Source organism: Neolamprologus multifasciatus, chromosome 2 (genome assembly GCF_963576455.1).
Source record: "Neolamprologus multifasciatus chromosome 2, fNeoMul1.2, whole genome shotgun sequence".
NCBI lineage: Eukaryota > Metazoa > Chordata > Actinopteri > Cichliformes > Cichlidae > Neolamprologus > Neolamprologus multifasciatus.
Window position 1 is genome coordinate 7243051 of NC_140440.1, and position 13646 is coordinate 7256696.

Sequence of the window (13646 nt, forward strand, 5' to 3'; positions counted from 1 at the left end):
TAACATCATGCCTCTCTATTTGCACCAAATGAAGTCACATTCATCATTTCAAATGGAGAATCAGTGGCCCGGGATTGGAGACAAAGCCCGAAATTTAAAAACTTATTATGAGTGAAATTTCTCCACAATTACTAAATGGATTGTCATAAAATTTGATGCAGACATTTATTCTCCCATCGGGGTAACGATGATCCTCTGTCTTTCTGGCCCATATTTATTCCCAGGATGTCAAATAGTGGAGTTTTCTCAAAGCCATTGCTGTGCCAGATTTACAAACAAGGTAACTTATTTCAGTTTTATTTATATTATATATATGGTGCATGAACCCTCCCTCCGCCTCCCTTTGAACAAGCACTTTGGTGACAGTGGAAAGGAAAAAAATTCCCATTTAACAGAGAAACGTCGATCAGAACCAGGATCAGGGCGGGGCGGCCATCTGCTGTGACTGGTTGGGGTGAGGGGAGGAAAGCTAGTCAAAGACCTGCTGTGGAGCTCTAAGTGTATCTGATTTAAGCACACCGGGCTCTCCATCTGAAGGGTCATGTTTTAATCCAGCACAATCTTTTCTAAACATTACTATTTTCAAGTGCCCAAAAACAAGCAAAGGCAAACAAACAAAAAGTGAACAAACACTAAATTAATCTGCAAATAAACCAAAGCACCAAGATTCAAACCGGAGTCAAACTGTGGTCTTCTGACTGAGAAACTTGTGACTCAATCAACTCTCCACTGTCGTGTCCAAATTCATGGGCTGCATCCTCCTGAGGACCCGGCCTTCGCGGTCTACGTGGGCCGGGTCCTCAGAAGGTCGGGTAGGCCGGAAGTAAACGGCTGGGGAAATTGGACGGTCTAGCCTTCTGATTAGCGTCACCGCTGTCACGGTGGAGTTTAATAAACTCGGCTGTCTGCTCCTTCAAAATCTGAATTCAAAGTCCTGCTCCTCACATACAAGGTCTTAAATAATCAGGCCCCATCTTATCTTAATGACCTTGTAGTACCATATCACCCTATTAGAGCACTTCGCTCCCGCTCTGCAGGCCTACTTGTTGTTCCTAGAGTATTTAAAAGTAGAATGGGAGGGAGAGCCTTCAGTTTTCAGGCCCCTCTTCTGTGGAACCAGCTTCCAGTTTGGATTCGGGAGACAGACACTATCTCTACTTTTAAGATTAGGCTTAAAACTTTCCTTTTTGCTAAAGCATATAGTTAGGGCTGGACCAGGTGACCCTGAATCCTCCCTTAGTTATGCTGCAATAGATGTAGGCTGCCGGGGGATTCCCATGATGCATTGAGTTTTTCCTTTCCAGTCACCTTTCTTGCTCACTATGTATTAACAGACCTCTCTGTATTGAATCGTATCTGTTATTAATCTCTGTCTCTCTTCCACAGCATGTCTTTATCCTGTCTTCCTTCTCTCACCCCAACCGGTCGCAGCAGATGGCCGCCCCTCCCTGAGCCTGGTTCTGCCGGAGGTTTCTTCCTGTTAAAAGGGAGTTTTTCCTTCCCACTGTCGCCAAAGTGCTTGCTCATAGGGCTTGCATTTGGGCTTGCTCCTTGCTATCTAAAATATAACAGGACACTGGTGTAAATTCTTGATCATCTCATACTTCTGTTTAATCAGTTTTCTGTTTGACGTTTAGTCAGCTGTGTAAAAACCAAGGAGGAACCCACCCAGGGGATTAATAAAGTTTTATTTTATCTGATCTAATCTAATAACTTTAATCTCAGCCAAACCAATTTATTCACGAACAAACAAAACACTGAAAAAAGCCCAACAATAACATTTTTAGGTTGTCTAAGTGACTTATATATTACGTTTAACCTGAGTAGCGAAAGTCCGCGGTGATCTGAAAATGATGTGCCGGGAGTTGTGCCGTTCTCGGCCGCATCAGTGACCCTCGAGCCCCCGGCTTGTTATCGAGCTGGTGGGAAGCAGACGTCTCCGAAAACGTCAGAGCACTTTTGCAAATATGCGATATCTTGATAAACCGAGCAGATATTTGATGTTTACACAGCTACTTCCTCGCCTGAAAATATGTTAAACATTATTTTGTTACCCAGAAAGATTAGTATGAGTAATTTTAAAACTTAGTAGCGGCCGCCATTGTTGGAAACTGGAGTTTGGCTGGGCCGCGCTATGAATTCTGGGATATGGTAAGCCACGAAGGACACACCCGACCCATCCTTCAAATTCGGGGAAAAGGAGGACGCATTTGTCTGCTGCATTCGGGGGAGTCTACGAATTTGGACAGCCTTCGGCGCGTCGCTGTGACGTAATCGGTCTACAAATGCGGCCTCAGGAGGATGCAGCCCATGAATTTGGACACTTTCTCAAGCTCTTTATGCTGACAGGACTGTTATGTGTGTTGAACCGCAGCCCCAAAGGGCATCTTGTGCATCAAATCGTTGTGAAGATGAGCCTGGTATCAAAATGTAGGTTTAAGGGTCACATCACTGTGTGGTACAGGTGATGTGACCCTTAAGTTTACCCAAGATGCACTGCAAAGGTTTTTTCTCAAGTGAGTGAGTGAGTGAGTGAGTGAGTGAGTGAGTGAGTGAGTGTGTGTGTGTGTGTGTGTGTGTGTGTGTGTGTGTGTGTGTGTGTGTGTGTGTGTGAGAGAGAGAGAGAGAGAGAGAGAGAGAGAGAGAGAGAGAGAGAGAGAGAGAGAGAGAGAGAGAGAGAGAGAGAGAGAGAGAGAGAGAGAGAGAGAGAGAGAGAGAGAGAGAGGCTTTATAATTCAGGTTTGTCTGTACATGAGTTGTATTTGTTGCATTTTACAAGGATAAATATAGGATGATGATAATAAGTGAAAATAATAATGCTCAAAGTTGGTTAGAGAAGAAACAGCTGACAAAAACAAGATTTCAGCTTTAGATTGTGACACTTGGAGTGGGTGTAAAACTAATTATTTGATTATTTGTTTTTTTGCTACTTCACAAATAAACATATTTACCATTTGGTTCAGTAGCTAATTAGACACAGAATAGTCTCACAGTTTTATCTTTTGATAGTTTCTGTCGTGTTATTTCAACAAGGGCAGATAAAAAGTTGTGTATTCATGCGAGATTCTTTCCTATTTGTTGTATTTTGCAGATGGCCAATGCAAACACAGCCACCTCCAAGTCAAACGTGATGCATCTGCAGCCATCGTGGCCACCGGCTGAATGAATCTGCAGCTGCGGCGTGAGCAGACAGAAACCTGAGGCTCTTCCTGAGTGTCTGACATTTAACATCTGCCACCTTGCTGTAAGGCAGCTGTTGGCGACGACTGGCCTTTTCATTGATAGTTTTGCGGGTGTTTTTTGGTAATATTTGATTTTTCCACCACTGGATGAAACAGAACTTATTTATTTGTTGTGGTACTGGCACAACACAAAGCGATATGGTGTAACAAAACAGGAAATCTTACCTAAAGAGTGCTCACAGGCTGCTTTTTTCTCCCCACGGCTGTCAGGAAAGAGGTTAAAGTTGTGTCTACTTCACTATAGCGTCCCCTGGTTAAACCAGTTGCTCTCTAGCTGCTGTGAAATATCTCCTCAAAGTAATACTGTGAAACAAAAAACTCTGAGGCAGCTTTTGAAGGAAACCTGAAGAATCATATAAAAACGGATGCTCCAAGCAGAGATGGGCAGTAATCCGTTTACTTTTTTCAAGTAACGAGTAAAGTAAGGGATTACTATTGCAAAAACGGTAATTAGATTACCGTTACTTTCCCGTAGGAACGCTGCGTTACTAAAACTGTGATTTTTTTGCGAGAATGTCTCATGACAGTGACGTAAGCGAGTGCTACGTTCATGACAACAGCTGTGTGCAGATCAACAATGGATAATATATCGAGTGCGGGAGAGAGTATGAGCGTGCAGCGTTTAAAGCGTGGAAGTACTGACCTTACTTTGAATTTGATTCCATAAAAAGTGACAAAAACATTTGCGTCCGTTGTGCGTGGGAAAAAAACCTCTTTTTACAGTGAAAAAAAATCCCTAAACTTCCAAGCAAGCACCGAGTGCGCAACGACGTAATGGGAAATTCACAGAGAAACTTCTTCCACTGACCGCTGCACACCTGCACCAGGGTAAACCTCCGCCTACCCTACTCCTGCTTTACAGGTGAAAATAGAGCAAAAGGACCGCTAGTCTTTGATTTTATTTATTTTCTGCTGTGTTTTACTTGCATCTATTTGAAAGACTGAGTGTAAACACAAAAAAATTAAATAAATTTATGTGCTGGAATGTGCAGAAAATAGGTTTAAATATTAAACAAATTTCTTCCAGTCAGAAAATGTTGCATATAATTAAATTTTTGCTTGATGCATAAAGTTAAAAGATTAAAACTAATAAAACAAGTTTTAAAGATACTTTATCATTTGATTACATTTTGTATGATGGATTATGTAGAAAAAGTAGAATTGGGTTGAAAGATCTATCGCTTTATCACCTATTCAGGTTGTAAATTGTGTTTTTAAAAAGTAACTAAGTAATTAATTACTTTTGAAAATAAGTAATCAGTAAAGTAACGGGATTACTTTTTTGGGTAAGTAATCAGTAATTAGTTACTGATTACTTTTTTCAAGTAACTTGACCAACACTGGCTCCAAGCATGGATGTGAAAATCCTGAACTAAAGTACAAAGACAAAAGTTCTTGCTCTTATTTTGAATAAGAAGTTGGGGATGGTCTTCTACTCTCCCTGAGAGAGGTCTCTCTATATTTTTTTTAATCTCTAGTTGGCAGAAGGACTAAATAACATTCAGCCACGAACACTGAGCAACGTTCACCTTCATTTAACATTGTGGCATCCTATCACGGTACCACGCTGGAATTCACTGCGTTCTAGAGAATAACCAATTCTGGAAGTGACCTGATTTCAGTGATTTAGATGAGTGAGTAAATACTTTTGGCCATATAATGTAGTGTTACACAGTTACCCGTTCCACCACATCCATCCATTTGAGTGCAGTAAACTCGATGGCCTTAAGGGGCCCAAAGTGTGCTAAGAAAATATCCCCACACCATGACATCACGACGAACAGCCAGAACTGTTGATACAAAGCAGGATGGTTGTTCACATTTTGACTCTACTTCCTGAATATTGCAGTAAAAATCGAGACTGGTCAAACCCGGCGGCATTTTTTGAATCTTCTGCTGTGTAATCTTGAAGAATTTACAGAAAGCCCGAACATTAAACTGCCTCCATTTACTGGTGAGTTCGAAAGCATAAATTAGGAATTCAGTGAAGGAAATATCTGGATGTTCACTTTGAAAAGTCACTTTAATATTGTTATATTTTGTTATATTTGTAACATTTGAGATGTTTTAAGTCGCTGCTGTTTTGATCAGGTCTTGCTTGTAAAAGTCATCTCAATGGACTTCCTGGTAACATAACAATAGTACAAATATGCGGCGTCTTCTGCTGCTGCATGTTCACAGGTGGTTACATTTAACTATATCTTTGAACTAATCCTTCCCTTCAGCTCGAAACATCCTCCTCTGACCTCTAACATCAACAAGGTCTGATATTTTCTTTTTCAGGCCATCCTCTGGATATAGCAGACAGGCTGGTCTGCTGCGATTTTCCTGCAGAAGCATCCCTAAGGTTTACAAAACCACTTAAAATATCTACAAGCCTAAATGCATAGCGCTCTTGCCAAGTGACTGGCTGATTAGATGTGTTTGCAGGCAGCTGAAGAGGAGCACCTTACAAAGTGGCAGGTGAGTACAGATTGATCTAATGGCCTGTGTATTCTAATGTGCATTTTACATTTTTTGTCTACGTTAAATAAACAAAATCGATGGCAGCCTTCCAAATCCAAAGAAATCCAATCAACATGGTAACAGAAGCACTTTTAAAGGCATTTATTGATGAAATACACACTTAGGTTTTGACAAAAGCTTCTGTAGTTTTGTATGAAAGAAATTCCAGCCCCAAAACTCCTTGAATTAAATGACAGTGGAGATCAACTCATTACATGTGCAATAAATAACAATAATACAAAAGGAGGCAAGGAAAAGGACACCAGAATAAGTCTGTGTTAATCTGAAAGCAAACCAAAACCCAAAAAGAAAAAAAAGTCTGTGGTATTTGTGACAAGAAGAGACTAAAGTAAAATCCAGTCGTTTGAATTTTGGGTGCATTAGTGTATGTTCTGAGATTCCCTGGTCACCCTCAGGACCAGAAGGCATTTAGTGACCTGAGGACCTGACTGGAAAAAGAAAAATCATTTCAAAATTTAAAAAAAAAAAAAGGCTGGAACCATCTGGGAACTGTATATTGCACCTTTTCCTTGCCAGTACAATAACCACATTGCCACATTCACACCTTTTTTTTTTAATAAACTTGACCTAATGAATATGACCCATGTGTTTTGTCACACACTGCGAAGACGACACTTTATTTAATACGAAAGAGGGGGAATGAGTCATAATTTAAGCCATTTTTCCTGTACGAGTCTGTTCAGTTTCACAAAGAAAAGGGGAAAAAACTGCAAAATTATGAGCAAGAGCATAAATGTCAAACACTTAAAAACTACTGCAGAGGTCACTTTTTCAGCATAAATAAATATTTATACAAAACTGGACAGATCAGGCGATAACATCAGGGGAATGTCATTGTGAGATTTAGTAGATGACAGCTGACTCGTTCTGAATTGCTAAAGCCGATAGTTTGGAGTCGTTCGCAACTGCTGCGCCTTTGCAAATGAGACTTTGTTGCCCTGATCGGCAGCGAACAATCACCCGAAGCTGCAAAACGATCCATAATTTAAGCAGACATTTGCTCTTCAAGCTGAACCACCTGTGGCAGCGTGACGCTGTGTGCTCGAGGGCTGCTGGCTCCAAAATGCTCTGAAGAGACACCCCAGCCAAACGAAATCTATATTTTTTGGACCGTTTCAGTTCACGTGGCTCATGTGGTTCATACGAGTGAGGTCTCAGTCTCTGCTGCACACAAAGCCAGCCTGTGAGATTGCTGCGCCTTGCAGAGAACTCAAATGAGGGAGAAAGAGAGCTGGGTAACAAAGAAAGCTACCAGACTCCCAGAGTGGACGCTTATTACAGCAGAGTAAACACAGGAGAGCCATTTGAAGTTGCCAGAAACAATTCTGCTGCCAACAAGCCTGAAATGAAAGCTGAAATGAATGTGGCTGCCGCTGAGGAGGAAAGTTTCCGAGCTCAGAAAACTGTTCAAAGCGGCCTGAATAAACTGTTTACTCGTCTTCCCGTCATGGCGGTGGAGCAAACTCGCTCTGCTCAGACTGGACGGTCCACGTGAAGCGGCTAAACTTTGGCCGGGCTTCACCGAGATCCCAGCAGGAGCTAACAAACAGGCTGACAGGAGATCAGGGTCAAAGCAGAGATGAGCCAGAGACATTTCAGAGCAGATAGCAACACCATCTGCAGGCCTCCTGGAAGCCTCTTATCCTGCCTGTCAGCATAGCAGCACTGATGTCTCAATGTTAGTCCTAATAAAAAGGCGAACACCGATCTGTTCTGGCGCAAGATGCGGCCAGCGTCATCTACACACGGGTGGCGAGAAGGTCGAACCTCCTGAGAGAAACATGTAGACGAAAACACAACCAGCTGTACACGACTTTAAATTCATGGATGTTCTAGTCTTTCAGAGCCAATTATCTGTTAGAAATTGGAGTGAGACTCAATCGAACTCGGAGGCGCAAACATCTCACCAGTGAAGCCTGTAATAAGTGCGAGTTTCTCTTTGAGGCACGAAATTGCAGCAGGTGCACCCAATTTCTCACCACTTTTATTTGTCACAGCATCAGCCCCGTCACAGTCTATGACTTATTTAAAATTCCCTCTGTTTCCTTTCCAAAGCGAGCCTAGACAAGTAGGGAAACCCAATCTGAAAGTAGGGAGGGCATCGAGCGCCTTCTTTATCAGACGCCCAAGGACTGGAGCACGTACGGCGGCAGGAGAGCGAGAGCTTCGCGTCACAGTTCCTTTCTGTCTCTGAAGTTTGAAGCGAGTAGTTGTTAGCACCATAGAGAGCACCAGCAGCAGAGACGCAGCCTGACAGCGTCACTGCGGCGAAGACCTCGCCCTTTCCACCAGGTCACAGAACAAAACAAGCACGAGAGGGTAAACAATTCTAATTTTGACTTAAAAGCTGCGCACCATTGTCTTTGCTCTTTGTGTGACAGAAAACGCCTTGGAGTTGTTCTATTTGGGCTCATTAAATTTTAGTTTTAGTTTTCATCGACACACAAATGCAACAGATCCAGAAGGTTTCATCAAGGTAAACTGTTCAAGGCTTTAGAGATGATTCAGAGTGAAACATTTGGAAAGACTCGATCGTGCCGAACGATGGCCAGGATGAGAGCACTAACGATCAAAGCAGTGAAAAAGTGAACGTTTGAAGGCGGATGTGAAACACAAGGGCGTTTCCGGAGCAGTGTCCTGCGTTATACCTTTTCCGTTTGTAGTCGTGAGTACAGTAGCACCTTGTCAAGTGTTTTACAGCTCAATCGCTGAATTACAGTAAAGAGATTTAATCAGTGACAACCAAACACGACGAGAACTCCAAACGAGTTGTGACAGCCGAACGGCAGAAAACACGATTACGATCTAGGACTGCAAACCAGAGGACTTAAAACACAGATCTCAGTGTCAGTGATAGCTCCGGGAAGCGTACTCGACACTCGTCCGAGTACCACGAAATAACCAGTATAAGCCTTTAAAACACCAAGTCTGCACTTATAAAGACATAATATCACACAGATATTACATTACGTTTGCAGGGATTAGTACAAACACAACACTCTTCCACGAGCTGAGAACATGGCCAGGCTCATTGTTTTTGGTTTTTAATCACTTTCTATGCATGAAAATTTATTGTAGCAAGAGTCCGACCAAGTAAAAAAAATTAAGAAGAACAAAGAGGAGGAGAAGAAATACCTGGAGGTATTTCTGGACAGGCCAATTCAAATTTTACCTTTTTAAAATAATAATAATAAAAATAAAATACTGACTTACATAAAAACCATAAACAATGAGCACCCTACAAAAGGTAGCTGAATTAAGGTCCTTGAAACATAAAGGTTAGCACATGAATGAAGCATGCAGAAGGAGTTTTGGTAGAGCTGGTTTTGTACAGACCTGTAGGCTATAATGCATTTAATACACACGTCATAGGTCCTAACGAGTCCCTACACATTGCTTTGTCGGCCAATTTCAAATCACCCCGCCAGACTTTTGAGATCTGAAGATGCATAGGAACCCTGCACGTGAGCGTACAGACAGACGGCTTGTTGTGGGGCGATACAACGCAAAAGCTGAACTGCCGTTTTTAATTACTGATAAGAGAAGTCAGTGAGGTAAGACTACTTGAGGTCTGACACGCTGCGCAGGGATCCAGTTGTGGTCAAAGACAGTTCGGTTCAGGATTTTTAGGGTTAAGACATTTTGCTTTTGACAGAACATCAGTTTTCTGCGTCACAAAGTTAAGAACGGCATGCTCCCGCATGAGGAACAATCCTCCTCAAGGTCAGAAACACACATCTATAAGCACCAAATGACCAAACAGCAGTCATTTCATTATCAAAATGTTCAAAAAAACCTCAGCCTCCTCGCTGAGAAACCTGAATTTGCACGATATTTCTTTCAAAAAGACTCATAAAATCGTCTTGTGAAGTCAACAATATTGAACACTGGCTACTCTGCAAAAAAGGAAGAAAGAAAAAAAAAGGAAAATCCAAGTTTTATACTGATTTTCTTTAGTTTTGTGTGTGATTGCGAGCCTAAAAATATTCACTTATCTTTCAGAAATGCTGTCGTATTGATGCGTTTAAAGACTTTGCACCTTTGCTCTCCAGCTGGCAGTGAGAACTAACCAAAGTATAACCCAGAAATGGAAAACAGCGATATCGCTAACCTGCACTCATGTTTGCAGAACTGGCACATCTGTGACGTTTGAATCCATCTGAAGAGGCGAGCTTGAAGTTTATAATAAATGTCACTTCCCTTCCATGTTCACCATAAAAAAGAAACTAGGATAAGACCGTCACTGAGGCTGTTAAGATGAGGGAGTTTATCTGTATCTCTACATTTCTACCTTGCAGATTCGGTAGCTCTGCAGTAAAAATGGAGCTGAAGGAAATGTCTGGAAGGATGGAGGGTGCCAAAAAACATCTACAGCTAGCAGCTCAAACCAAAAGCTGTAAACATGTGGGTGGTATGGGCACACACCTGCCTGGTGCTGCTGCCACTGAAAGACTACAGAAACACAGGGACGGATATTAAAAGACTGCACGGTGGGTACCGAAAACAATGTTTAAAAAATGAAACGTCTTCCAGGCATCTACGGACATGAGTGTTTTGTGTAATGTTAAAATGTGTTAATATAACTAAAATTAACAATAAATGTGAGGTGAGATGGGAAGGATGAGGTTGGGGTGAAGCTTTCTCCTCATCGGCCCCCTAAAAGTTCGTCTATCGGGGCAAAGGAACACATTTAGACCCCACATACACATAAATGGCAGAGGATTTGATATAGCTGTTTTGTGTCTTTCTCAGACAACATAAAAATGCATTTATATAATTTGATACTGATAGTGAGTCTGTCTTTAAAAATCCTAATTTATCACGTCTGGACATTTATTGCCCAACATATAGATAGCACTTCTGGGATCCACTCTCTTTTAACAGTCTAAAGTCTCTCTTCAATCTCTTTCTCTCTCTGTAATGACATTTTATGTACAATATTGGTATATAGAACATAAATAACTACACAAAAAATTAGCCTATTCACAATTGACAATTGAGAACCCAATAGCAAATTAGACAAAGCCAACAAAATGAAATTTAAACCCAAAAAAAAAAAAAAAAAAAAAAAAGGGAAATCAGAGACTTGATAAACAGCTTAAATTTGATGCCTGTTATATAAATTTCTCCATATACTTTCTGTGCTCCCAAGACGTGTCGAGTGTGGTGTGAAAAGAACAAAACACCTTTTTATATTAAAAAAAAATAATCCTGTTCTCCGCTCAGTCATCATCTCAGGAGGATGAAGTCTGCATGGAGCTGGAAAAGACGGTCACACGATTCCCGACATCTTGTTTGCGTGTAAACAGAGCACCAGTAGTGTCTTGGTTCCGTGTGTCTCTTCTGTACAAAAGTATAAATATATGCTTTTTCTCCATATTTTTTTTTCTTTTTTTTTTTCGTTCACATATGTAGGATGTAGCAGACCAGGGAAAAAAATGGTTGTTTTAGTTTCTAAAAACACACGCCAGTGTTGCAGTGTCTGTGCTGGAGAGGCGGCCAGTTTGTGTCGGTTTGTCCCACTTTCCCTCCCCGTTAGATGGACGTTTGCTGGCTTGTGTTGACTTTTACCGTCGGGCGTTTGCTTGGTGTTGGTTGATCGTCTTTGCATAAATTAAAAAGGTTTCGGCACAGTCCGCGGCCACTGGGCCAGAAAGAAAAATAAAAAACAACCACTGTGTCCGTTGTAGCTACAGCAGATCCATCTTGGGTCTGTAATGGAGCAGGAGGGGGGATTTCTGCAAGGAACAAGCAAAACACAAGCTCGAGCAAAAGGCCATAAATCATTCACAATTAGCTTATTAACTGCACTGAAGCATGGATTGGCTTAGAAAATATGATGCTAATGTTTAAGTGCTATAGTTTAGGTTCTTCTACGAGAAATAACAGATTTATGGCAGACTAAATGGGTTTCCACCTACAGCAGAGACCTAGTTGTACTGTTACAGGTGGAGACGTGATGTATCAACACGTGTGTGTTTACGCCACTGTTAACTGGAACACAAGTCCTTGAATTTGGGGAAGTCGCTTTAAGAACATAATTTGTCCTCATTTTCAAGAAGCCGGATGTTACACTCGATTAATTAAAAGAAGTCTAGTTTGCAGATTTGAGTACAAAAATGTGAACTTATTACTTAGTCAAAGGAGCTTGCAAAGAAAAGCGTCTGGACTTCTTTAAGTTGCTTGAAGACATTTCACCTCTCATCCGAAAAGCTTCTTCAGTTCTAAGGTCAAATGATTGGGACCCACACCCAGTTTCACACCTTGGCTCAGGCGATTAGAGGATCATCAGGGGGTCCTTTTGTCCCTCTGTGGGGGGAAACTCCCACTAGGTTTAAATCTGGGACTCTCCACCATTTGACCTTAGAACTGAAGAAGCTTCTCGGATGAGAGGTGAAACGTCTTCAAGTAACTTAAAGAAGTCCAGACGCTTTTCTTTGCAAGCTCCTTTGACTACGATGACCTGGATGACTGAGAACCTTCACAAACAACTTATTACTTAATTATTTTTAATTTTAAACCAGTTTTTGACAGATTTTTACAGTCTGTGTGTTTTTGTTTTTATAATAGGTGATCTAATAAACTTACATACTGTATAACTTCCAAACAAGCTTGAAAAGCAATTGGGAAGACGTCCTTCTAGGAAGGTTTTTGAGGCCTACGCTGCACAACTGAAATTTCACTGGGTACTCATAAAGGCAGGTATATGGTATAGACTCTAGATGAGAAGATTACATCAGCCAGAGAAACCAAAGGACTGCTTCACTGCTGCAGCAAACACTGTAGATATGTTGGCCAAACTCTGTGTTCAAATTCAGTTTTTCTTACAAATTGAAGCACCATCTGTGTAAATGCTATTATTGTAGGGTCTACCTTACAGTATAAAGTGCCTTGAGGTGACTGCTGTTGTAGTTTGGTGCTATATAAGTAAAACTGAATTGAATTAAATATGATATGCAGAAGGAATAACAGCAGCTAACAAGCAGCTTTGATAACTAGCTTTATCTAATGAGATGCTAACTGTTACTCATGTTGCTTGTGCTTGTTAACCAAATGGAGCTATGGCATGTGGTGAAAGCATGCTTGCCTGATGGCTGTTCAGTAAAAGTATAACCTGGAAATGCATCAGACTATTGGAGTTTACTTCTGGGGAAAAGTCGCCAATATTAACTGATTATATCAATGCATGAACAGTCTGTAGTCAGCTGATTGGTTTTCAGTTGATAAGTGTCCACATAGCAAAAACATTTCAGTGAAATCAATTCAACTGGATATTACTGGTAATACCAGTCTCAAACTCAGAACTCGTTTGTCTTTTACCTTAAATCTCCATCTTGTAACAACAACAAATTTCAAAGTGTGGTCCTTCCCCAAGATTTCCTCGTTGCATAAAATGTCCAGCTGAGAAAAGAAGCACAGAAACAAATTACTGAACGATATCTGACCCGATTTGTGCAAGAGTAGTTAGAGTAGTTAACAACACGACGTTAATATGAGCGGCGTATGCTGGAGGTCTCTGCTGTTTAGTGCGAGGACAATGTGAAACTCTACTATTTTCTCCTCTTTCTTTCTTTCTATTCTAACATCAGTGTTTCCTGGAGATGTAGCTGGGTGGGTGGATGGGTGAGTGGGGGGCTCATTTTGACATTGAGTGGCCCCTGGCACCCGCACAGAGAATCCAAAAGTTCGATACTGAACACGATGCCGGCTCGCCAAATCTACCGCTCCCCCGTGAAGCCGGCATTGATATTCTTCTGAGCAGCTCCTCGCATCTGCATCTGCCAATCAATACTGAGAGGCACGCAGGGAGGGAGAGAAAGTGAAGGCTGGGGAGGGACACTGCCACAGCGCCACCTGCTGGCTCTCACAGAGAGCACA

At 41.5% G+C, this 13646-nt stretch overlaps 1 protein-coding gene across 2 annotated transcripts in view; it reads right to left on the reverse strand.

The window, feature by feature from the left end:
* Nucleotides 1-1780: 1780 nt before the first annotated feature.
* Nucleotides 1781-13646, reverse strand: part of pcgf3 (polycomb group ring finger 3) — a 77991-nt gene continuing 66125 nt past the window's right edge. For both annotated transcript variants that reach the window (XM_085175543.1, XM_085175549.1), the window contains exons 9-10: nt 13089-13169; nt 1781-11506 (exon numbers count right to left, since the gene is read on the reverse strand). In XM_085175543.1, the coding sequence (XP_085031669.1) occupies nt 11459-11506; nt 13089-13169 (129 nt within the window). In that variant the 3' untranslated portion in view covers nt 1781-11458. The remainder of the gene's footprint in view (nt 11507-13088; nt 13170-13646) is intronic.